At 39.7% G+C, this 25,701-nt stretch overlaps 1 protein-coding gene across 1 annotated transcript in view; it reads right to left on the bottom strand.

Annotated features, from left to right (window-relative positions):
• Positions 1–25,701, bottom strand: part of ARHGAP28 (Rho GTPase activating protein 28) — a 165,342-nt gene that overhangs the window by 40,650 nt on the left and 98,991 nt on the right. The window contains exons 2-5 of the mRNA XM_012746184.2: positions 21,603–21,805; positions 18,801–19,018; positions 8,647–8,739; positions 1,152–1,241 (exon numbers count right to left, since the gene is read on the bottom strand). Coding sequence (XP_012601638.1) covers positions 1,152–1,241; positions 8,647–8,739; positions 18,801–19,018; positions 21,603–21,805 — 604 coding nt within the window. The remainder of the gene's footprint in view (positions 1–1,151; positions 1,242–8,646; positions 8,740–18,800; positions 19,019–21,602; positions 21,806–25,701) is intronic.

The raw sequence follows: 25,701 nt of genomic DNA, 5'->3' as shown, positions 1-25,701 counted from the left end.
ATAAATTATTGTAATAAGAAAAATAGGCTTAATTTAAGCTAGTTACTTCTTCAAAATTATTGCTGTTGGGGGAGATTATGTATGTGTGGGGACAGAGTGTTCATCGGAGATCTCTGTACTTTCCAATCAATTTTGCTGTGAGCCTAAAACTGCTCTAAAGAATAAAGTTTATTAATTAAAATATATCACTGATACATGAACTTATTTCTAGTCTAAGACAACCTCATAACCAAAAATCTACAATCACAGCAGAAAAGCTAATTTATATGGGGTTAATGGCATTACCTCTCTAAACAATGGGAACACGCTGGGAGTGACACATGAACATCAGCCACCTGTTCCTCAAGCTGGACAATGATTGGGAAACAATCGCCCCAGAGGAACCTTAGACTGTGCCATCTCCATCAGACCATCTACTGTGCCAACTGCTGCCTTCTACCAACTTGCCATTGGAGAACCACTGGCCCCTCTAATGGGGTGTCTCACTGTTTTCTGGGGGGGCTGCCTATGCTACACCCCCTGCCAGAGCACCTGCTCACACACCAAGTGGGAATTCTCAGTGGGAGTGAGAAGAGGGGATGACAAGAATGTTTGACAAAGAAAAGTACAAATTCTTTTACTCAAGGCCAAGTGAGTGAATTTGTCTTAAGAAAAAGGGTTTGCATGGGGGAGTCCTGAGAAATAAGGCTGGAAATGCAGGCAATAGAGAGCCTTTGATATCTGATGAAGGTTTTTAATTTGTCCGGGGGTAAAAGGGACTTCTGAGTTAAGACAGCAGAGTTAAACCAGATCATCAGACCTCTGGTAATTTTCTGTGTGAACTCAGCCAAGAGGACCAAAGTTAACAAATCCCTCCACACCTGTTGCATGTGGAGAACATCCTTTGATTTCTGGTTGCAGTGGTATTAATTCATGGAGTCCTCTTTCAAACTGAGATCTATTCACTCCTCAGTTTTTGGACTCCCTCTGCCTAACTGTTACAAGGCTGGGGGGGGTGGTCTAACATCAGCTGTGGTTTCTTTGTAATATTAGTACAAGTTAAAAAAAAAAATCTGTCTTGAAGCAATCGCTGCTTCTTACCTTCCTACATTAGTTGCCTTGACTTACAATTGTGCCTTGACTTGCAAATGTGTTAACACGTGATGACTTACCACAGAGCCACTCCTGGGAACGGCAAAACTCTCTTCTTCAACCTGGGACGTATCAGACAGGGTAGTACTGTTGAGAGAAGCACCACCTGGCTAAATGGAGAAATAAAAGTGCCATTCTTACTGAGGCAATACTTTGTAACATGTACTATATGTGTGGCACTATGTGCAGTTGTAACTGCCTGTGCTTGGACGATAGCATCCCGCCACTGGAGCAGTGCTACTGTGAGCCACCTAGATGCCAGGCCCTCGGACCACTGGCCTCTGTGGCAGACACTGCTCTTGCCTGCCTCAAACTCTATTTGTCTTGACAATATCTTGGTTTAGTTCCAGGGAGTTAGGGGTACTAAGTCAAAAAACTTGACTTCCGGGCTCATTTGCAACTAAGAAGAATCACGTGACAAGTGTGGCCAACGAGGTGTAAGTGGAATTTCACCAACAGTGTTTATCAAGGAAAAGGACAGGGCCAGCTGGTACTTGCTCACCACAGGACCGCAGATGACAGCCCGAGGCTGCCAGGCATCTTGTGCAAATAGGTACCACGGGCACTGGGAAGGCAGGCAGGGGCAGTGTCCAGGTGGCCGCCCCATCAGACGGGGACCACTTATCTTGAGGGTCTCCATGTGAAGCAAAACAACTCTACTTTTTGATTATATGCAGCCAAACACAAGTTTAAGTGGTTTCACGTTATTATTTTATTTCTTTCAGTAGATTCTAGGACTGTCTTTCATAGTGAGAATTCAGCAGCAACGATATCAGCTTGATTTTTTCACTTATAAAGTTGGAACTAAGAGATTTTTTGGTGCTATACAATGGTGCTACTGAAATTAAGACATGAAGGGCAGGTGCAGTCACTCACACCTGTAATGCTAGCACTTTGGGAGGCCAAGGTGAGAGGATTGCTTGAGGCCAGGAGACAAGCTGGGCAAGACCGACACCCTGTCTCTATGAAAAATACCTATAAAAATTAGCCAGGCATGGTGGCATGTGCCTGTAGTCCCAGCTACTCAGGAGGCTGAAGCAGGAGGATCCCTTGAGCCCAGGAGTTGGAGGTTGTAGTGAGCTATGACATTCCACTGCACTCTAGCCTGGGCAATAAAGCAAGATCCTGTCTCAAAAAAATAAAAAAGACATGAATATTCTTTTCTTTACCAAAGGAATTTTGCTGCGAAATTAAATACATTGATGTTTATGAAAACATATAATATTTTGTCTTTTAAAAAACTGTCATTCTTCATATTGCTTGATCATATTTTCTCAGTTTCCTGGAGATGCTATACATTACTTTATAAAATGAACAAAGAGCTTTTTAAAATAAGAAACAAAACATAAGAACTAGTATAAGAAATTTAAGTCAAGATGGCAAACTGATAATCATCTACCTCTCTTATCACCCCAATCACTATAAATAGCAGAAAAACATGTGTGTGTGTGTGTGTGTGTGTGCGTGTGTGTGTGTGCGTGTGTGTGTGTGTGTAAAGGTATATATTTAATAGCACTAGAAACCAGCAAAGAATTCCATAGTAGATCAGGTGAGAAATTAATAGATGTAAACAAATAGGATTGGCTTGGTAAGATAAACACCTCTACCTAAAAGCAGCATAAAATAAAATTTCTAGGGAGGGAAGAGAAAAACAAACAATACAGAAGAACAAAGAGTAGGGAAAGGCTATAAATAATTAAGAAATGTTTACAAGAACAGGAGCCAGGTAGACCTCTCCTCCCTTAAATATGTAGACAGCTCCTAAATATAACCCTAGGAAAACAAATAAAATAAAACTTAAATAAAATACACTAATTGTCTTGGGAGTAGATGGGTTCCTAGTGTGAGTACACAAGTCTACAAGTCTAAGGGAGAAGCAATTCCGGGAGCCACAAGAAACAACATGGAGAACAAAAAATGAAACCAGCTTTGCCTAGAAGTAATGAATCAGAGCTCTTCATCTCCCTCGTTGGTTTTGCATTTGCAGACAGTATGTGCTAAGCTACCCAACCCCCAACACAACTTAAAACTAAGCACACTCCACTCACTTACAGGAGTACATAATCAACAATTTTGGCCTTTTGGGAAAAATAGATCTACTCAACTGTAAAGGAAACATACAACAGTTTCCTACACGAAGTAATTGAAAAATCAGTAGAGTCCAGTGCTATGCCTCTGCAGAAAACTTTAGGGACCCGGAGAGCTGTGGCTCCACCTGCAGGTGTGCTGACAGTTTCTGCCTTGTGGAACACCTTTCACACTGGGTGTCCTTGGGCAGAGCCTTTGGGTGGATCCCGTCACCCTCCTGCTGTGGTGGGATTCCAATAGTGAGGGAAAGGAGGGGCTGGGAGCTGGATGGGGGAAAACACGGAGGATCCGTAGTCTTGGTCAAAAGCTCTCCCTCCACCACAGGCAAAATCTACAACCTGAGGACACACAGTACCACCGCCCAACGGGAGGTGTGTGGTTCCTTGTGCAGACGCTCCTCACACTTGGGGCAGAGACATTTCACTGTTTGCATCACTTATTGCCACACATTCCAAAAGCTGATATGTTCTCCACGTGAGATGTTTACATTTGGAAAATAACAGGAGAAAAATAAATATTTACATCAATGTTGATACTGAAGATACTGAACAAAAAATTTACATGGTAGTTTGTTATTTTTCTGTGTGAGCTCACCCATAAAGATCCAGCTTTAGTTGACAGCTTTCTCCACACAAGATATGCAATAAATAATTATTTTTGTTGTGTTTCTACCTATAGATTTTTTTAAAAGATAGAATTTAGTTATTTTGGATTTACCTATTAAATTATTCCTTGCTGAGTTTAAGAGCTATGAGTGATGGGGGATGGCTGTTTGCCAACAATCTGAATTATGTGCCACCTTTACCTAAGAGAAATGAGAATATACATCCTTTATACTACATAAATGCTCATGGTAGCATAATTCATAATAGCCCCAAACTGGAAATAATCCAAATGTCCGTATATCAAGAGACTAGATATACCAACAGTGGTATATTTATACAATGGAGTATTATTAGTAATAAAAGTACCAAACTTCTAATATATGCAACAAATAGATGAATCTCAAAATTATTATGAAGAACATGAGAAGCCAGATGCAAAAGAGCATATTATATTTATAGTTAGACACATATGAAAGGTGAAACCAAGCTAAAATGTTAGAAATCACAGCACAGCTTGTCTCTGTGGGCTGGGGCTGGGAGACCACTGACTATTAATAAAAAGAGCCTGAGAAAAATCTGACTTCCCTTGTCCAAGCGAGACCACCCACACCACTAGGTCTCATGTAGTTCATTGCATTAGCTTTACTGGTATCTCACTTGGCTTTTACTCCAGTTCCCCTGACCCCAGGCCATTCTATACATAATATCTGGGGTGATAGTTTTCAAAACATAAATCTGATGAAATCATCCTTCAGCCTAAAGTCCTTTAGTAGCTTTCCATTGTTTATATATTATATGTTTCCTCATTGGAAATATCCTTATTTCCAGCAAGGTTCTCATTGTCTGGCTTCCATCTACTTCTCCAAACTCACCTCCCTTTGTGCTTTCCATTCCAGCCCCACTGTATCCACTGACCTAGAAAAATGCCTGGCACACAAGTATCTACCATGTGGGATGAATGACCCTAATGGGTGACAGGATGCCATACCAATAATTTGTTTAAGAAACTAGGTTTACAAAAGACTTAAATAAAAGCAGATATAAAACAGTAAGAAGACCTATTCACTGAATTAGGGCACAAGAGAGGTTATAAAAAAAAAAAAATTCCTGCAGCAATGGAAATGTTCCATATTTTGATTAACTGTGGTAAAATGGGTGAAAACATTTGTTAAAACTAATTGAATTATACACCTAAAATGTATGCATTTTATTGTTAGTTAACTTATAGCTCAATTAAAAAAATATAAAAATAATTTGATTTTTTAAAAATAATTTCTTATCTTCTAAGAGACTTAGGAGCTGTTGCTGCTTTGAATCAAGAACATACTGCTACAATAAGTATATTAGAGAGAAAACAGTTGCTCTTGGGAAATAAGAATACGTTTGCTGGAATTTACAGAGATTGAGAAAGCTAAATAATAATACAGAAAAAAATTTCTACACTTGATCTGAACCAAAAGACCAAGGAGTGATAAGAAAAAAATGTCTACTTTGAAACATAAATAAATCTAGAACACAGAACCAACAGACTAACATGAGAATGAATGCAGAAGATATCGAAATTCAATTCAAGCAAAGCCACAACCATCTAATATGTGCTCTAGAAAGGGAGGACATAGGAAATGGGAAAGAAAAATAATTTAAGACATAATAGAAGAAAATGTCCAGAAACTAAAGAAAGAAAACAGGTCTCAGATGGAAAGGACTCAGAGTGCTCATCAGCATGAATGAAATAAAAGGCAGATCCTTGTGAAAGCTCAGAACTCCTGCAATAAATTTAAAATACATTCAAAATTCGTAAAATTCAAAAAGTTGCAGAGAAGGTAACCAAAAAAAACCTAGAAAAGCTTATTTATAAAGGAATGCTTTTTGGGTAATTAAAATAAGAAAATAAAATAAAATAAAACACATAAAGTCATACTAAGGGTGTAACAGTCTGTCAGCAAAGAATAAGAGAAATTCTACTATATAATTTTCCAGGACAGTTAAGGTTTTCTGTTAAAAATTGACAGTCAGTTGGCATATGTTCCTAATGGGCAATTGACACAGTATCCAGAGTTTCTTAACCACCTGCTGGGTATAAGGATTAAATCCACATGCTAATGCAGTAACATAAAAAGGAAAAAGTTGGAAATCCATGTTCAGGTTGCCACTGCATTGTTTTGCAGTCCTACCAGGTCTACCCAGCAACAATTTCTTGCTTGTGATTAAAATAAACTTCCACTTGTTTAAATCAAGGTCTCTTAGATTTTCTTTTATATGAAGTAAACACAGATGTAACTGATGATTTCTAACAGATGGTATGATTGTATTTTGCAGGCAATTATGAATCAATAGCAAGTATAGGTATCTGATTTTCATTTAAGACACTGGAAATAAACTAGAGTGATTACTTTGCATTTTTAATAAACTAACACAACTGAATATTTCATTTATGTCAACTGCATATAAGGAAAATACTTTCTTTTATCTACATAAGAAGTGATTTGTAAAGTAGGTTTCTGATAATCATAGAATGGACTGTAAACCTTTTGTAAATTCTTGCGTTTAGTGGCATTTGGGAGTTAGAGTCAAGGGTTAGTCACATGTAACACATAATAGACTCTTTAAGTACCTTATTGCAAAATAAATATGTAGGCTATTAATGAAATCATAAAACATTAAATTGACTCATTTTTAACAGGTTTATTAACATATAGCTGGCATACAATGAACTGCACATAAAGTGCAATTTGAACGGTTTTGATAAGTTTTGGCAAATATATATATAACCTGTGACACCATCACCCTGGTCGAATTGAATGAAGAGCAGCAACTCCAAAAATGTCCTCATGCCTCTTCAGAATCTCTCCTTCCCTCTCCCCCTTACTCACCCCCAGATCCCCAGGCAAACACTGATAATCTGTCCCCCACCATAGGTTAGTTTACATTTTCTATAGTTTTATATAAATTGAATATTTTTCATCTGGCTTCTTTTACACAGCCTAATTATTTTGAGGTCCATTCTGTTGTGAGTATCAGTAGTTTGTTGCTTTTTATTGCTGAGTAGTATTCCCTTATGTGGATATACCACAATTTGTTTATCCATTTACCTGAAGATGGACATCTGGATTGTTTTCAGTTTGGGGCTATTACAAATAAAGCTGCTATAAACATTTGTGGATTAGTCTTTGTGTGGATATGCATTACTTGTGAGTGGAATGGCTGGGTCTTATGGTAAGTATATTCTTAACATTTTTAGAAGCTACCAAATGGATGAAACATTTTACACTCCTACCAACAATATATGAAAGTTCTAGTTGCTCCACATGTGTGGCAATGCTTGGCATAGTCAGTCTATAATTCTAGCCATTCTACAAGATATCTAGAGATACCTCATTGTGGCTTTGTTGGCATTTCCATAATCAGTACTGATACTGAGCACCTTTTCATGAACTTATTTTCCATCCATATATCTTCTCTGGTGAACTACCTGTTCAAATCTCTTGTTCATTCTAAAAGGCAAGTAAAGACTCGACAAAATTTTGACACTGGGAAAGTCAGAATATGTTCCTGAAAGAGAAAGCTGATTTGTTCTCAAAAGTTGAGGGTTTGTGTGGTTAATCCAAGAGGACTAATGGTTGGAAATACCAAAGTAGATTGTGGCAAATTTTTAATATAAAAAGAATGACTTTGGTATTATTTCTACAAACAACAGGGATTATAATCTGGGATAAAATGGAAGAGTTAAGCCAGATGACCAAGGCTCTCTCTCCCAAAATCTAGTAGAATTCACAAAATGTAACTAAAAAGTAGGAAAAATAATCCCAGCAGTGTTCATATAAGTGGTGGTCAGGAGAGAGATTCCAGAAATAATGTGGATTCTTTTCTAAAATTCCCCTAACACCTCATCAGAACAGCACCGAGGAAGAATGCAAGAGAACTCTGGGAACGCCTGGCACTATCTCCTCTAAATTATGAAGGAAAATGACTGAGTGTGTGGGATCAACACCTGAGTGCCCCTTCAAAGGTAAAGTCTCTGTCCTGCAGCATCTTAGCAGGGAAGAGGGGCCCTATTATTGGGAGTCACCACTCTGCTTTGCTCTTTCTGGAAGGAAGTTAGGAGAGGAACTCTGAGGATAGAAAAATAAAAGGGAAGATAAATTACATAAACTCCTATCCCAAGCTATCTTTTCTTTTTCTAAGGTTTCTACTTCAAATAGAAACAGACAGGAGAAAAGAACCTGGATAAACTGTAAAGAAAGCAACCTTTCCCCAATGTATGTGCACAGAGGCTCGATCATCATCCTCAGGCTTGCTGAGCTTTGCCTCCTCTGGGGGAGTGGGAGGAGCAGAGCAGGTGCTGAGGGAAAGTGAGGGAATGGGAACGGAGCCAGGAATTGGACACCCAGGGCTAAAGTATCAGAACTGAGAGGCTCGATGCTCACCCTGCACAGGGAACAGCACAGAACCTGAGCACACCTGCCCTGGCTCCAGCAGGTAGACTTGCAACTCAGGGGAACTAACACTCCTACGAGAATTTTCTAATATTAAAGATAAAATGTAAGGTCACTAAATCTGTCAAAAAGGAAACATTAACAAATATTTTCTGGGTATGTATTCTGTTTTTTATAGAATATACAATTCTTGGTACGTTTATCTATTAAACTTGGGTTTGTTTGTGCTGAATATTTTTCTTACAAATTGATTCAAGGTAGATAGAGATGTTGACAGCTGTGGTTGTCCAACCATCTTAATTAGGTTGCATAGTTTTCAAGCTTTGAACAACTGTGAAGAAACAGCTTCTTTCACGACTACCTCCAAGTTCCCTGCTATAACTTACCTTGGGGCCACTTGTTTGGATAACTCCTGGTGGCTCTTTTCCTTCTTGAGTGCCATCCAGCTGAAGAGTATGGTTGTCACAGGTATTACCTGGCTAATGGAAGAAGTGAAAGTCATGTTTATGTAGGAATCTTTCCAAATGTGACTGTATATTCAATTATGTATTGTGCTAGAGCTTGTGTGTGTGTGTCTACACACATGCACACACGTATGTATAGCTGGGTGGAGATATACAGAGTTAATGGTGTTGATAGTAGTACTTACCAACTCATCCATAATTACGTTGATCTTCATAAATGTGGTACACTATAACAGAATGGGTCTCAGAAGCAGACTTTACTAGTGCCTGGCAAAATCCACTTTTCTTTTCTTCCTTAACTTATGAATGTCATGATTTTGCTCCAAGATGCTGTGTCTAACTAAAAAGACTAAATGTGATCATGCAATGGTTATATCCCATGAAATTTAAGTGGAATTCTACTTCTTAGAATATCTAGGAAGGTTAATATTTTCTTGTTAAAGTGGATGGAATCAGCTGACAGATGCTTCTTTCAGGAACTGGAACATGGTGCCTGTGATGTCCAAACACCCTGTAAGTATTACCTCTCAGCCCTCCCCTAAGGGGAGCTGAGGGGAAGATGGAAAAGTTGGCAGATCCATGTTAGAGCAGCTGTACCATCCTTGGCCTTCCTCCTTAAGCTTCTTGTTTTGTAAGAAAAGTAAACCTCTAATTGTCTAATTCATGCAGCTCACTGATAAAACCATGGTGTTTTAAAACCAGATTTTATGCCTATATTTTGCAACGGTTTATAAACAAAGAGCAAGAGAAAATCAACATCATGAAGAAGTGCAGTGATAAACATTCTCAGAGAAACAGATAATTAAGGAAAGAGATGAATACCTGTAATTATTTAATAATTTCAGAGAGATTTGAGAGGTTATTGCAACCATAAGTCAGAAAGTAACTATAACAATAAATGGGAAATCAGTTAAAAGAGAGTCCTCCTTGTGAATTATGACTGAATTAAAAACTGTATAGAGGCCAAATTATAACCACTCATGGCAGAAAGTAGAATCAAGAGCTACAAGACAATGTAGACAAAATCTACTAACATACAGACCAAATGGGAAAAGAGTTTAATCTGATTAAAGAAAGGTAAAATACAGAAAATGAAGAAAAATGAATTATTACAGAAATAATGGGAAGAGGACATTCAGAACTGAAAGGAAAGGAACAATTTTCAGAAACCAATGCTGAGTGCTGATCATGATGAAAGAAGAAAAAAAGATTTCACATCCTGATGACATTTCAGTTCCCCAACAATAAGATAAATCTAAAAAGCTTCCAGAAATATAAAGATGAAAGCAGGATATAAATAAAAGACTAAGTTTTAAGGAGGCATCAGACTTCTCAATGTTAACACTGCACAAAAAAGCAGATGGGCCAATACCTACAAATTTCTGCAGGAAACTGATTTAGGGCCTAGCATCTTGATACTCACCAATTTAGGATTTAAGTTCTTTGGATATGAAAATTTAGTATCCAGAGACATTTCTTGCCAGATTTGCTCAAAGAGTAAAAGGTACAATCTGCTAAGATGTGACATTTTGTAACATACGTGATTATGTAAGTGGGTATTTTTACTATTCTCCATAGTGACTTTATTATGCTATCGTCCTTCACCGTCCCCTGTACAAAAGGACAGCACCTGTTTCCTCCCTCTATAAACTGGCTTGTAACTTAAACAAACCTTCTTGTCCATCTCAGCGAGAGGCGTGACCCTTATTAACTTTTAAAGGGTCACTTCAAGAATTTGAAATGAAAGGGACGGTGAAAACCAAGTGGGAACAGAACGTTTTGGCAGTGAGGAGACGGGCAGGAAACAGCCCAGCCTTGCTGTTCTTCTGCCTGTCTGTTCGCCCTGAGCACGTGTGACGATCCTTCTGGCACTTTAATTATTTGCTCTCTCAGATGAAGCTCAAGACAGAACCACTTCACTCACACCAAAGCAAGGGCCGCTACGTTGTTAGCACAGCTCAGTCGCTGGGGTGGGGTGGGTGGTAGCTGATGGGAGACACGCACAGAGGGGGTTATTATTCACAGGCCAACTGTTGCCTCACCTTCTAACCATTGTTACTGCCTCTGTTTGCACATTAAATTCATTTAAGCTGTTATGTAAGAAACCCACGTGCAGGGGCTACGTCTCTGTATTCTGCTGCTACTGTCTAGAGTGCTAGGCACTTAGTGGGTGTTCAGTAAATACCTGCAACTGTTTGTACCTGTTTGTTCCGATCACCCTAGAATCAAAGCTGACTCTGTCATCACTTTTTATGAGGAAAGAGAAAGTAAAGGCAAATGGAAAAGTTTTACTCCTCTACATCCAGATATATATTGTATTGGGGGCTCTGCAGAAATGAGTTAGCACCGAAGGCCTGAGATGCTTTCCCTAGAAAGGCCTGTTTGCGAGGCTGGCTCTTGGCTGGCATCTGGGAACTTGAATTGTAGGGCATCCCCCCACTCCCTAATGTTAAGAGTGGCTCTCTGCTCCTAAACTGTTCAAGCCATGTGGCTTATACCGAATACCTGCTCTCCTTCTGGAGGTCTGGAATTTTATTACATGCTAAGTGGAGGGTACCCATGTGATCAGCCCCAGGAAAAGCCCCGGGCTCCTGGGCTGAGATGAGCTTCCCCGGCAGATGGCAGTTGGCTGCTGGAGGAGTGAATCTTGTCCTGTGTGGACCTACTGAGAGAAGGTGTTGGAAGCTGCACCTAGATTCTCTGCACTTTGTTCCATGAACTTTTTCCCTTTGCCAATTTTCCTTTGTCTCCTTTTCCTGTCCCAAATCACAGCCATGAGTATGACTATATGTCAGGTCCTGAGTCCTCTAATTAATCACTAACCTGGGTGTGGGCTTGGAAACCCCTAACACAGGGGCAAACCGGGATATATTGTTTTGATATTTAAATGAACATATTTAAAAATTCAGTTTATATTTTTATTTTTATTTTTTTGAAACAGAGTCTCACTTTGTTGCCCAGGCTAGAGTGAATGCCATGGCATCAGCCTAGCTCACAGCAACCTCAAACTCCTGGACTCAAGCAATCCTCCTGCCTCAGCCTCCCAAGTAGCTGGGACTACAGGCATGTGCCACCATGCCTGGCTAATTTTTCTTTCTATATATATTAGTTGGCCAATTAATTTCTTTCTATTTATAGTAGAGACGAGGTCTCGCTCTTGCTCAGGCTGGTTTCAAACTCCTGACCTCAAGCAATCTGCCCGCCTCGGCCTCCCAGAGTGCTAGGATTATAGGCGTGAGCCACCACGCCCAGCCAAAAATTCAGTTTATAAATGTTCAAAGATCAGCACTTGTCTAACCTACCTCTACACACACACACATACATAAATATATATAAAATTATCTACACTGTCATGTGCTTCAGATGGTCAGATCTGGAAAAGGCACATATTTTCCACACTTTATAGGCCTATGCTCCCCTGATACAAAGTCGGTAGTCTAGATGGAAAACCTACTCACAGACAACAGGATACAACAAACCCTTCTGAAGCAGAAGTCGCACTGCTCTGATATCATACTGAGGGGGGAGAAAATCTAACAACAACAAAAATATCCCACCATTTTGTTTTTTCTAGTTTGGAAGAAGGTAAAAGATGAAACATGAGGATGGAAAAAGAAAAGAAATTTTTAAGCCCTGACCAGTGAGTGACCCCAGCTAGGCATGGGAGGGCGTGTGTGGTGGGAGACCTCAAACGGGCTTAGCGTTCTGTGCTGCCTTGGCACCTGGCACGACCAGGTGGCCCGATGGCAAGTTCTCACTCCGGTCCTGCAGGGGAGGTCCTCCAGCCACACAACCCGCCTTATCCAGGGGACCGTTCTTGCTTCTCCCTGGGCAGTGGGCTTCAGTTCCCTGCCAGCCATGGGATTATTCAAAGAACCACTCGCAACCTCCTATGGGGACCAGAGGACACCCCACCCTCTCCATACTGAGCCTGCAGCCCTGGCCATTCACTCTGTTCCCAGGAGCACTGCACAGTGACACCGCATGGCATGCAGGGTCCTCCTCCCCAATAACCTGCCGTCCATCCCATCTGCCCAGTGTCGGGGGCTGTGTGTTCAGCCACCCTCAGGACCCTGGTTGGGAATCGCTCCCTCACCCGACAGGACAAGAGACAAGACAAGACAACCAAGATGACAGGCAGAGCTAGGGGTGGCAAAGGCTCACTGAAACCAGTCACGTGGAAATACTTCAGTGTCTACTCTGACCTGCCTCTTCTGGCTGCCAGGTGAGGCGGTGGCTGCTGTCAGGGGAGGGGGGACAGCAGAGAGGGGCAAACACCTGGTGTCAAGTGTCCTGGTCAGAAGTAAGGGACATAAGACTCTCTCCACTGGGGAAAACAACCTGCCACCAATGCAACAGAAAACGTGAAGCCCTGTGACCGGAAGGAGTTAACGCCTGTGTGAGAAATACAATAAAACTAGGAACAAAACCCAGAGAGGAGATCTGCAAAACAGGATTGCGCACAGCACCAGCTGACGGCATTCCACATCCAGACCTCGGCCTGCCCCAGGCTGCAGAAGAGCAGCCACGTCCACGCCACTCGGCAGAAGCCCAGAGGGGACCTGGAGCTAGCCTGTGTTAGGACGATCGCAGATCCACGTGGAGTGCCCCACATAACATGAGTGTGAGACAAAAGCAAACTGTGCAGAAACCGGACATCGCCACCGTCTTCATCAGATCAAGGGTGGCACAGGGTTACTCTGGGAACAGCAAAGAGTCTCTTTTCCTCTAACAGGAAGGAAAAAAGTGAAGCTAAAGAGAAGGAAACATACTGAAGTGTAGCAGAGCAAAGTCCCTCCCTGAAAATGGGCTGCCGCCCTGAGTCCAAGCGCAGGCAGGCGAGGCAACCCCTGGTCCGTCTACGGCTCCTGCGCATGCGCACCAGTGCAAAAGGTGGCCGGAGCCTCACGCCAGGTGGGACAGATCACGGCATGGGACTCGTTGTTGCAAATAAAGCCTTGCATTCTGCTGACACAGCTTCTTCAGCAGTTACGATTAACATTCTTTGAAACTCTGCACTAAAATGGACATGGGGGCTCTAATGGGATGTGTTTACTTCCTGTGCTAGACAGTAATTACTTGTTCCCACTTATTGCTGCTCCCCACAAGATATTTACATTTGGAAAGTAAATGAAATGTCAAAATATTTCTTACAGTGAGAATTAAATGAATACTGGAAGATACATGGAGGGTAGAGTAAGATTTTCCATTATGAGCTCAGCCAAGAGGACAAAAGTTGAGCTGACGCCTCCCCCACATTCCAACTTCCAGCGACAGCTATAGCTGTAGCTGCAGCTGTTGTTATGTTTGTTATTGTAGGCACAGGTAGGGCATGTAGTTATTTGTGGATTTAACTATTTAATTATTCATTCCTGAGTTTAAGAGTTTCCTTTTTCTTCATTGTGTCAAGCTAAGTGGGGAGTTCCCACTCCCCACCCCTCCACCCCGCAAGTTTTTCTGTCTTGACGGTTATTTTTCTAACCTCCCTACACTCAGTTTCCCTTGCTTTATCTTAGCAGATGACCATTTCTGCAGGGACTTGCTGCTATCCCTTCTTCATCTAGGGTCACATCCAAAAGAGGAGTTAGGATATAAAAATCATCTGGCTATTGAGAAAAATGAAAGTGCATTTTTATTCAAGAATAGTCTCCCAAATTTAATTGTGCAATTAATCACTTGGTATACATAATATGTGTACATTCACAGAGATTTGTGGAGACAGCCACAGCTATGACTGCCTACGCACTAGTCATTGCATTTAGCAATTTATTAACCTATACTGAGAGCCCACTAAATGCCAGGCACATTAGTAGACACTTAATAGACACTGTTCTCTGGGGAAGATACTGGCCATTGCATACCCCAAATCCAGTCTGGTGTCTTCATGAACAGTGTCCTGATTTTCTTTCAGAAAGTTATGTGTCTGGCTTAAAACAAAACAAACAAAACAGAAAAAAAAAACCAGTGTCTCAGGCTCCCTTGCAGCTAACAATGATATAAGTCTGGACATTCAGAGGTCAATGGAATTCTACTGGGTAGAATTTCCAGGAAAGTAAGGTCAGAGGAAAAGAGTCCATTGGTACAAGTTCCAGGAACTGATAGGAACATGGCTATGGTGCCCGATGCCTAGTCCAGCTAACTAACTTGTAAGTAAAAAGATAGAGGCTGCATATGACGGAGAGAAAAGAAAGATAAAAGGAAACTGGATTCATGTTACAGAAAAGAACCACCTACATCAGTTTCTTAAGAAAGAAAAACAAAGCCACATTTGTATAACTTACTATTTCTTGGGTTTTCTGTTACATGCAGCCACATACATGTATACGTAAGTTATATAATTATGGTTTTTAAGCATACTGTATGACTATATTTGTATAGTCAATTATAAATCAATTTCATCTTTAGTTGCTTATCAGTTATGAAACTGGAGATAAATTAAATTGACTATTTGCCCAGTTAAATGTGTTACTGAAAAAAAACCCATTTAATTCGTAACTTCTAAATATCGGAACAATGGATTTGGGAACTGGAATTCCACTCATGATGAACAGGACTGCAGATTGTATGTGATGTATCCAGACACTGATTTAGCATTTTTGATTTAATGATTTAAAATGGCTCTACAAACACAAAGGTTAGATATTCTATTCCTTTCTTGTAAGAACTCCACTGGAAAATAAAATTTATTGGATATTTAATGAAATCATAAAATGTCTTTAGGCCTATAGGAATTGCCATTCTTTTCCTTGCCTATCCATATTTTCTAAGTTTCCAGTAAAGATTATGTATTGTATTCATAATAATAAAAAACCATTTATTTTTTGAAAAGAACAAATACAACTGAAGAATCAGCACAAGAAAATTGGATCAAGATAGCAAAGTGCACAAATCGCTTTTTCCTTCCTCTGCAATCACTCCAAGTGTCAAAAGAGATATCTTTTTAAAGGAGTAGATCTGGAAACCACTAAATATTTCCATTAGCAGAACAGAAATTGTTGGAAGCTCCTGGCAGATAAAAAGCAGGCAAGAATGGTTTGATAAGAGTAGAGGAAAACCTCAGCCTGCAAAAAGGCACAAGAGAAATATGTGTAGAAAGTAAACGCTGATGCAAAAAAAGCCCATTTGCAGAATGAAAAAAGAGCAGGGAGGCACTCCCAGCTCACAGGGCAATGACCAGAGCAATTGTAAGCTGTTTTTCTGAACACGGACCAGGCAGACCCTTTCCTCCCTTGAACACCAGGGAGTGGGCAGCAGCTCACTCTCGGCGTCAAGTGACCACCTGCCTCAGCGGCGGTGGTGCTGTGCTAGCAGTGTGGTGGTCGTGGACAGGAGGAAGGTTGAATTGCACTTCCCTTGGGGCCTCCTAAAAGAATATGGACAGGAATTTAAACAGGGAAGGTCAGTTTGCCTATAAAGGAGCTCTTGTTACTTTAGCATTGAGGCCATATGTATGTTTCAAAGTGAAGTGTGACAACTGACACATTACACCATTTACACAGGCCCAGACGCCTATTCACAGGAGGATTCTTGGGAGAAAGCAGGTCTACACAACTGCCATTGTCTGTGTCAATCAATCAATCCTTCAGTGATAAACATAAGCCCACACTCAAGTATCAAAGTCAATTAAACAACAACAATCATGCTAAAAATAAACACAAGACTCTGAAGGAAACATAATTTCAGGAAAAGAAGAGAACTTTGGAATTTAAGGTTTAATGTATTTAATACCTTGAGCGTGCTGGGAGGCTGCTGCAGCCAAGAGAGGAGAACGGAGTGCTACAGTGGAAGGGCAGTCGGGGCAAGGCGGGCCCTCAGTGAAAAACAAAACAGAACAGCGTGACTGTTAAAATTTTAAAAATGTAAAAACTAACGAAAGGCATAAGTATTAACACAACCATGGCCAAATTACTGATATAATACATGAAGTTGAAGAGATAGCCAAGAATGCAGAACAAACCCACATACGTACACACAACCTTGCAAAGTATGAAGAGAGCATTTAGCAGACACAGAAGTTCATTCCAAAGAATGTAACAATCATGTAACACGAGTTTCAGAGGGAGATAACTGAGAAAACGAAAGGAATAAATACTTGTTCTAAATGTTAGAAGGAAATATATAGAACCTGAAGAATGAACTAGCTCTGAGATTGAAAAGGCTCACTTAGTACAGACCAGGATGAATTTTTTAAAAAGGTAAAGCTGGTAAAATTTCAAGTTTCCAACAATAAAAATAAAATTCACAAAGTGTCTTATCTGTTATACAAAGGAATAAGATTGATGGAGACGTTGTGCTTTGCCACAGCAATGGTACATGAGAGAAGATGATGGACAAATAAATATCTTCCAAATTATGAAGGAAAATGATTTTGAGCATAGAATTTTATGTATCAAAAGTAAGAAAACAACAAGCATTATCTACCTGTTTTCTAAATTACTGAATTTATATCTTCACTAGGTAAGTATACTGGGTCGAATTCATATATCTGAGATTAATATAAAATCTCCTTATGAAACTTATCATGTTATATCTTCACTGAGAAAGTGAAATGGAAACTGTTAAAGAAATAAATAAAAATTGGAAGAGACAGGGAGACAGGGAGAGAGTGAGAGAGGAAGAAGAAAGAGGAGGGAGGGGTCAGGAAGGAGGGGTGGGGAGGGAAGGGAGAAGAAGAGAAACATGGAAGAAGAACAATACCACCACACAAAAAGAAAGAGACAGACTAGGACAGAGACATAGAGCAAGAGAAAGTGGAAGGGAGGAATTGATGTTTATGTTGTCACACTCAAATCAAAAACTGAAAAAGTTCAGGTACATTCCCAAGAATTTTCCAAGTTTCTTTACTTGCAGAACAGATGCTGAATTTTTTAGGGAAAAAACCTATGAAGATGTTTATGAGACCCTATATATTGTCAACATATAATGCAAGTAGATCATTTCCATCACTGTAGAAAGTTCTAAAGGCTAGTGTTATTTCTAGGACACTGTTAGCACAAATGCAAAGGTTAACTGGGCCTATGTGAGCTGCCCTGGCAACTATCCAATGTGATTAATGTATCTAAGAGAAGATATGATTTACAACCTAAAGTAACTCAAATTGGAGACTGTCTTCAGCCATGACTTCTACTCAATATCCTTGAAGTTTTAATTTATGTCATTATTGATATTACAATTAATCAGATGAGAAACCTAAATCAGAGTGATTAACTTATCCCAGGCAACTTATCAACTGCAGCTGAATATCAAATTTCCTTTTTTCTATATACTAATTACTCCCAAAGTTCCAGGAATCCTATCTGCATAGAATCTAACATAGGACCTTGCACAGAGTATGTATTCAATAAATATCTGTTACATCAACAATGCAATTATTGCAATGCAACATTGCAGCAATGCAACAAATAAATGATCAAATACATTGCAAGGCAGAGCTAGCAATAAAACAAACAGACATAGGAGAACATGACTAACAGCCCCAAAAATGAAACTGTGGCCATGAAATTGCTAAGGGTAAGCTGGAACTTCAACCAGCCATTTCTTATAAAACTTGTGATATTTCCCTTACGGTTTTCTGAATCATTCTCTAACCCACTTAATTAGTGCTGGTATCTTTCTTTCTTTCTTTCTTTTTTTCTTACCATTTTAATTTATCTGAACATAAAGGCTACTCTATCCACTGTCTCATCCCCAGCCCCATTAAACCAAACCTCCTGGGCCATACTTAAGTCCACGTCCCTGGACTCCCTTACCTGACCACAGAGTTTCCATTCAGTGCTTAGATTTAAGTAGAGGCTCTGTGTATCCTATCCACAAAGACTTGCTCCATTGCTAAAGAAGCTACTCTCCAATCTCATCAAAGAAGGGGATGAATTTAGTATTGATGGATATTGCAGTTTGGAAGATAAGGAATAATCACTAAAGTTCAAATTTCTAAAATTTTGCGCTGTACTGTCTGCTTAGTTTTCTCTAGAAGCTAAAATGGCAACAGCCAACCAGACTTTTCTGATATTTTTTCTTACCCCATGCCTGACTCCCCAATCAAACCAAACACCCTTTGAGCAGTGTTCATTACTTACAGGAGATTCGTTGACTCCGAAGATGTCTCTGACATCCCTGACGGATTGCTTATTCTTCTTCCTCATGGTCTGAGTGTAGGTATTGTATCTCTTTTTCACTGCAGCTGCTTGGGTTCGAGTCAATGTGGACAGCAAGGCTTTACCATCTTCCTCTTCATCACCTGAGATCAGCGTTGATAAACCCACATCTTGCAGCCACTCTGCTTCCAGTTCTCCTTCTGTAAGAGAACATTACTGAGGTGAGAACATGTTCTGTATGATTGGATGACACGTGTATCCGTAGGTCTGTGCTTATCAGACAAGAAATATCAGTAAACAATATAAGACTGTCTTTTTTTATATAGATATCATGGGAAAGAATATTATAACAAGAGAAAATTCTGTATTGTATTTTTTAAATAAGTCAAATTTTAGAATATTTTCTAGTAGAGTAAGGTAAATGGCAGACTTGGCAAGGTCATTTTCCTTGCCAGGGAGTTGAATATAAGCCACATCTGGACTACCAATTTCAAAAACTGATGAAATATGAATTTTTAAACTAAAACCATAGTAGAAAAGACACAGTTTACTGGAACACAAAAGGGTTTTTAATCACTCCAATACGGGTTCAAATCCCAGTGTCACCCACCATTTACTAGCTAAATGATTTTGATAAGTTTTAAGATCTCTCTAGGCCTCATGTCCTCTCACCAAAATAAGGGTAGCAAATCCATGTAATCTGATGTTGCCTCAGTATCCATTTGAATATAGGTTTAATTTTCTCATACCAGAAGCAGAGCTTAGTCACTCTTGACAGCGTCCAGTTCTCTACCTCCTCCCAGTTCTTCCATGTGGTCAATCCAGACATCTGCCTTATGCAACCATCTCTTGGTGACCACCTCCATATGGGACAGTTGGCTGCAACCTCTTTGACTCACCCCATGGAACCCCACACCCCACATGCCCTGTGCGGACATGCTGCACTGACCACCTGTCCATCACAGTGTGACTCCATGGAACGTGTGCCTGCTTGCTTAAACCCACCAATTAGAACTCCCCGTTGGAAACTGCTTGGGTAACACCCTGGCCCCCACAGGTTGCCTCCCCTCACCTCCCACCTGCTGGTTGAGTGTGAGTGTCCCGGATGGCTCCCCTTTCCCGTTGGTCCTGAGACGGGTTCTGCTGTCTTGTCTCTGGGATCTGTGAGTAACACGCTGCTTCTGGTATTTCATGGCTTGGGTTAGGTTGCCTCTTCTGTGCCTCCCTGACCAACACACCTGAGCCTAACTTCTCTCCTAAAGACTGGCTACCTTGGTGGAATAAACTGGATACAGGTCAGACAAGAGCCACAACGGCGTCTGCCAGTAAAAACAAATTTCCTTAGAGAAGGACACCTGGTCACGTGTCAGACTCTTGGGCATTAGGGCGTCTGCCAGGATCAAGAAGTGTCCTGTGAAAGGCACAGTGTAAACATCCATGACCAAGTCCCCTGGAGTCCAGCAGAACAGGGCTAGAGTTTGTAGCCACTGTCCAGAGAGAGACCTCAAGACCAAATTTGGGGAATTACAACATTGGGGGTAATAACAACAAAAGTATTAGGTAGTTATGAGGATTATGAGTTTTGTTTTTTCCATCAATAGATTTATGACAGATGGCAAACAACCTGAAACAAAGCAGATATTCAACTGATGTTCGTTTTCCTACTTTTTCTTTATTCTGAACATTAGAAAATAATTCTTTTTTTTTTTTGGAAAGCAGTTGAAAAATCTAAAATTCATCAAAGAGAATCCACTGCTAATGTAAACTATATAGACAGAAATACAAGGAATTCAGAATAACAATGTCCTGTAACAGAAAACCCCCTACACATACATTTCTGGGAACTATGAAGAACAGGCAAAACCCGAATGAGGGTTGTTTAAAGAGCAGCTTAGACTAATTTACAAACCGCATGTCATACCATCAGTCTAGGAACACTGGACTCTGTTTACATTATTGCATCATTGGTATATAAACAAAGCCTTCTAATGTACTCTACAGGTCCAGTTTCTAGCTAGGCAAATATTTTATTTGCTATCTTGTTTTTATTATTCATTTGCACTGTAAACTGTCCCTTTAACAGAAAATAAAAGGTGAATTTATAATTGGTAGCCCTAATCTAACATAACAAATCTTTTAGATTTGTGAGTTATGAAGTTCTCCTTTACTTAAGCCTAAGATAAGATTTTCATTTTTCAAGACAAAACTTACAAATACAGTTTAATATTTAAAATTGGATTTTCCTCTCCACCTCTGTAAGGAATTATCAAAGAGTGGAAGAAGTCATCAGTAGGGCTAGAGTTGACATAAACTAGGGGTGAGAATGGCGAAATCCTCCGACTCAGACTGCAGCGCATGCACAATATACGTTTTCTGTAGGTGAGAATGTCCATGGCAGATACCCGTGTCAGTCCTGTTTGCTGAATCAAGTACAACGCAATCCTATGTTCGTTATCCAGTTGCCAATTGTATAACTTCCTCATGAAGCTCTCCTTTGAATTCCAGTTCCATATATCTAGCTGCATATTCAATATCTACTTTCCTCTATCAATTCTGAAAACCAGAATATTTCATATGGCTTTTATTTGGTAGAATACAACACAATCTAATACAATACTACCAGGACAGTCCATATTAATCAGTGGGAGTAGGTGGTCGTTCTGCTGAATTCACCTGATTCACTGGTTAAACAGCTAGTGGGATGATTTCTGCCTACCAGGAGAGTCAGAGAGAACTTACGAAGAAAGACGGTCGGCACACAGGAAAACAAAGCCAGCTCCTTACCATCCACGGGCTTGGCCTCGGCTGGCAGTGGCTCCTCCTGCCCGCCCATGCTGCTCTCCTTAATGCTTTCTATTTCCCGCCAGAAATCCTCCATGGACGCGCTGTCCACCGAGGCCTGCGAGTTGGAGCGGCTGAACGCGGGAGGGTGTAAGGATTCATTGGAGAGCATCCTGTTGATCTGTCGGCAGCGAGGAATGGATTTTCTGAGGAAGGAATAATACCTGAGAGTGAAAATGGGTGTCTTTACATTATCAAGTCACAAAATTAAACTTAAGTTTAAAATCGGTGAAGTCGCGTCAGCACGGCAGAGAGGGGTCTGAGGGAGTCATCTCTGTTTGGTGGTGGCCCTTTAAAAAAAATTCTCTATACTTCATAATGACACTGTGACCACACGAGAATTAACATGAAAATATTTTTTAGAAGTGTTATATACTCATAAAATGCAAAGTTATTTGTATTAGTCAAAACATGTATGCTGAAAGCTTGCATCTGCAAAGTAGCTAAGATGATGGCAGAGGGTGTAAAAGTTGACTGCTCACACCCATTAGGGTGGTTACTGTTTTTTAAAAACAGAATATAACAAGTGTTGGTGAAGATGTGGAGAAAACGGAGCCCTTGTGCACTATTGGTGGAAGTGTAAAATGGTGCAGCCTCTATAGAAAAGAGTATGATGGCTCCTCAAAAAACTAAAAATAGAACAGCAATTCCATAAGATGCAGCAATTCCACTCCTGGATATATACCAAAACCACTGAAAGCAAGTTCTCAAAGAAATATTTGTACGCCCATGTTCATCGCAGCATGATTCACAGTAGTAAAAGACAGAGCGACTCAACTATCCATCAATGGACAAGTGGATAAGCAAAATGTGATATAAACAATGAAATATTATTCAGCCTTAAAAAGGAGGGAAATTCTGACACATGCTACAACAGAGATGAGCCTTGGGGACATCATGCTTCATGACATAAGCCAGTCATAAAAAGATAACTACTATACAATTCCATTTATTGTATGGTAATGGCTGTACAACATTATGAATATAATTAATACCACTGAAGTGTACACTTAAAAATGGTTAAGATGATAAATTTTGTAATTCCTATTTATCATATTTTTTTAAATTGAAAACGATGCATTTTTTTTTTAAGATCAGCTGCTGAGATTATGAGATAGTGAGGGGAAATATATCTGTAACATTAAGTGGAAAACCTACATTACGATAGGGAAGCAGAGCATCAACGTGAAGCACGGACACCCACAGAGACCCAGGGAGAGCTGGACGGCCACCGAGGGCAGCGTCCGACCACGGCCAGGGCAGCGCGGCTCCTGCGCTCACTCACTAGCTAACGGCACCACCATGGAGCAGCTCCAGGGGCTGCTTTCCTCAGGGGGCTGCTCCAAGGACTCAGTGAATTAACACATGTGAAGCATTCAGAACATAAAAGCATTCCATAAATGTTGATTTAACACAGCAAGAGACACAGCAGAGCAGAGAGATGCCAAAATGTCTGAATTCTGAGAGATTTAGATCTCTCATCATAAAAACATAGAAATGAAACAAAATATTTGACTTCCATGATGTACAACTGGCAAATATTACATTTCCTGTGAGCAGAATGTTTGATTAACTGGAAAACTCTGGTCTCCAACCATAGAGATTAACTGAGTTACTTCATGCAGTAAAGACTTCTGTTCTTGTTCTTTTCTTTTTTAATTTTTAAACCTGGTGTGGGTCAGACCCTTTCAAAGAAGCTCTTCTTCTCCATGGGTTCAGGTGGAATTGGACGAAAACACTGAGGCTGCCTCTTAACAGATGTGTGGTCTGAGCTGTTTCACTCAAAACGAGAAGTCCCAGGTGGAAAGAGGTAAGCAGAGCAAGCCGCTCTGGCGTTATGACTCACTTAGGACAATTACATTTTAATAGGCAGGGCAGCAGTGGAGCGTTATCAAATTTAGCCATGGCCTATGGCATACGTAATGCACACTTAACCTGTATGGGAGTGCAAAATGAGAGAGGAAATGCTTCTGTACATAAGACAAAAAAATTTCCATTTGCTCATATGCTCTATACCTCTAGGAATCCTTCTGGTTTTCTAAATCACCCTCAGTAGAAATTTCTGGAATTTTCTCATTGATCCTTTCATGGTACCTGACTGTAAGAATAGTTCTAGTTTTGAACATTAACTGACAGCAAGATAGCCAATTTTTTTTTTTTAATCAAAGCCTTTCAGGAAAATATGAAATATCCATTTTTTAATGTGTTGTATGATAAAAAAGAATTTTAGGCTTTGTCCGATAATTGGGTGATAAGAGTTTTTCACAGAATTCTTTATAGTTTAACAAGATAGACACATTTTAGTGGTTGAAATTTCTATGAAATCGACAAGCTACCAAGATGGTTATTGACCCCTTTATTATTTTTAGGCTTGACTCTTTTTTCCTTTTGCAGTAAGACTAATACTGAAAACCACTAGCAAACTCATACAGTACTAGTATATAGACATCTACTTCTTATAAAACTGAAATCAGTTACCACTGCTCACACAGCCTATTGCTGTCCATATATTATATTCAGAAAAAGTATATGGATACCCAAAACCTTTTCCAGTTCTAGATTTTTAAGGTTAATTTCTTTAAAAAATGAATATGCTTGACTTGTTACAACAACAACAACAACAACAACAACAAAAAACTGGCAATCTTTATAGCAGACACGGACCAAGTTTTTAAAAAATTATAATACAGTATAAATGTAACCGTTTAATATACAATTGTATAAAGCAAAAATGGAAAGTCTTTTCCTTCCATCTGCAGCAAATCAATATTGTTCTATAAACTGCTTTATTTTCTTGGCTCAGAAACATGCATAGACATTTTTTCTATGCCAATACAGTGACAGCACATCAACGGCTGCAGAGAGTTGTATAATTTATCTTAGAAATTAAGCAAACATGCAGATATAGCCAACTGCTAAAAATGTTTGAAGTGAGAAATTTGGGGAACTAGTAAGTGAATTGAAGATATGTTTAGGGCTAATGATGATAATTTGAATTACAGTATACAGTTCCTTATTCATGCAAAGGGTATACTGGTGGAATCTCAGAGGGGAGACCTTCACCACACTGCTGGGGGGAGGGGGAACGGATGTACACTTCACTGGTCACGAGCAGTTGAGTAACACACTGGTTTCATCTGAGACAAACCACCCAAAGAATCCCTTAATTGCAATGCTAAAAAATTTTTTTGGCAAAGAAGTAGACAACATTTTTGGGATAAGCACACTTGGAAGAGCTCTCACTTTTTTAGCTAGGAGTCCAAATATTCCCCCCACATCCCAGGATGGAGTACACCCCATGGTCTTCCATTATTGAAACACTATGTAATTTTGACTCTCCTTAGGCCCATTCAGCAGTTTGATGCGCCTTAATCTGAAGCTTCATACCTCACCATATTAGGAGAAAACAGAGTTCAGATTTCATCAGCTGTTTTTTTTTTCTCCCAAAAAATGACACCAGGAAAACATAACATGAAAAACAGAATGCAACTATGTTACACAGCAACTTTTATCGGGAAAACACCACTAAGTTCAAAATTAAATTTTAAGTGTATGATAATTAACATAAATTCAAAATGGCATTTAAAAAAAGAAAAGATTTTATTATTCCATTTCCTTCCATTTTTTAAGCTGTAACTTACGTTATCTTTTAGTAGATTCCAGAGATCTATAACTTATTACTATCTATATTGAATTATAATAGCATTTCACAACTTAACAATGTAAATTATAAATTATACTTACATAGTATAATTCTCCCTCCACCCTTTATATTACTGTTGTCACATGTGTTGCTTTCTCATGCATTTATATCTTCTAATAGTTATTATTGTTGTAAATTTAAAATAGTCATCTCTTAAAAAACATAATAAGTAGTCTTTTCTATTTATCCTTTCTGGTGTCTTTCATTCCTTCCACATGTCTGTGTGTCCACAGGGGTCATCTCCCCTCAGCTTTGAGAACTTCAATATTTCTCTCTCATTCTTTAGCATTTCCCATACTGTGGATTTGCTGGCAACAAATTACCTCAGGTTTCATTCTG

This window comes from Microcebus murinus, chromosome 17 (genome assembly GCF_040939455.1).
Source record: "Microcebus murinus isolate Inina chromosome 17, M.murinus_Inina_mat1.0, whole genome shotgun sequence".
Lineage (NCBI taxonomy): Eukaryota > Metazoa > Chordata > Mammalia > Primates > Cheirogaleidae > Microcebus > Microcebus murinus.
This window is presented reverse-complemented; position numbering and strand designations above follow the sequence as displayed.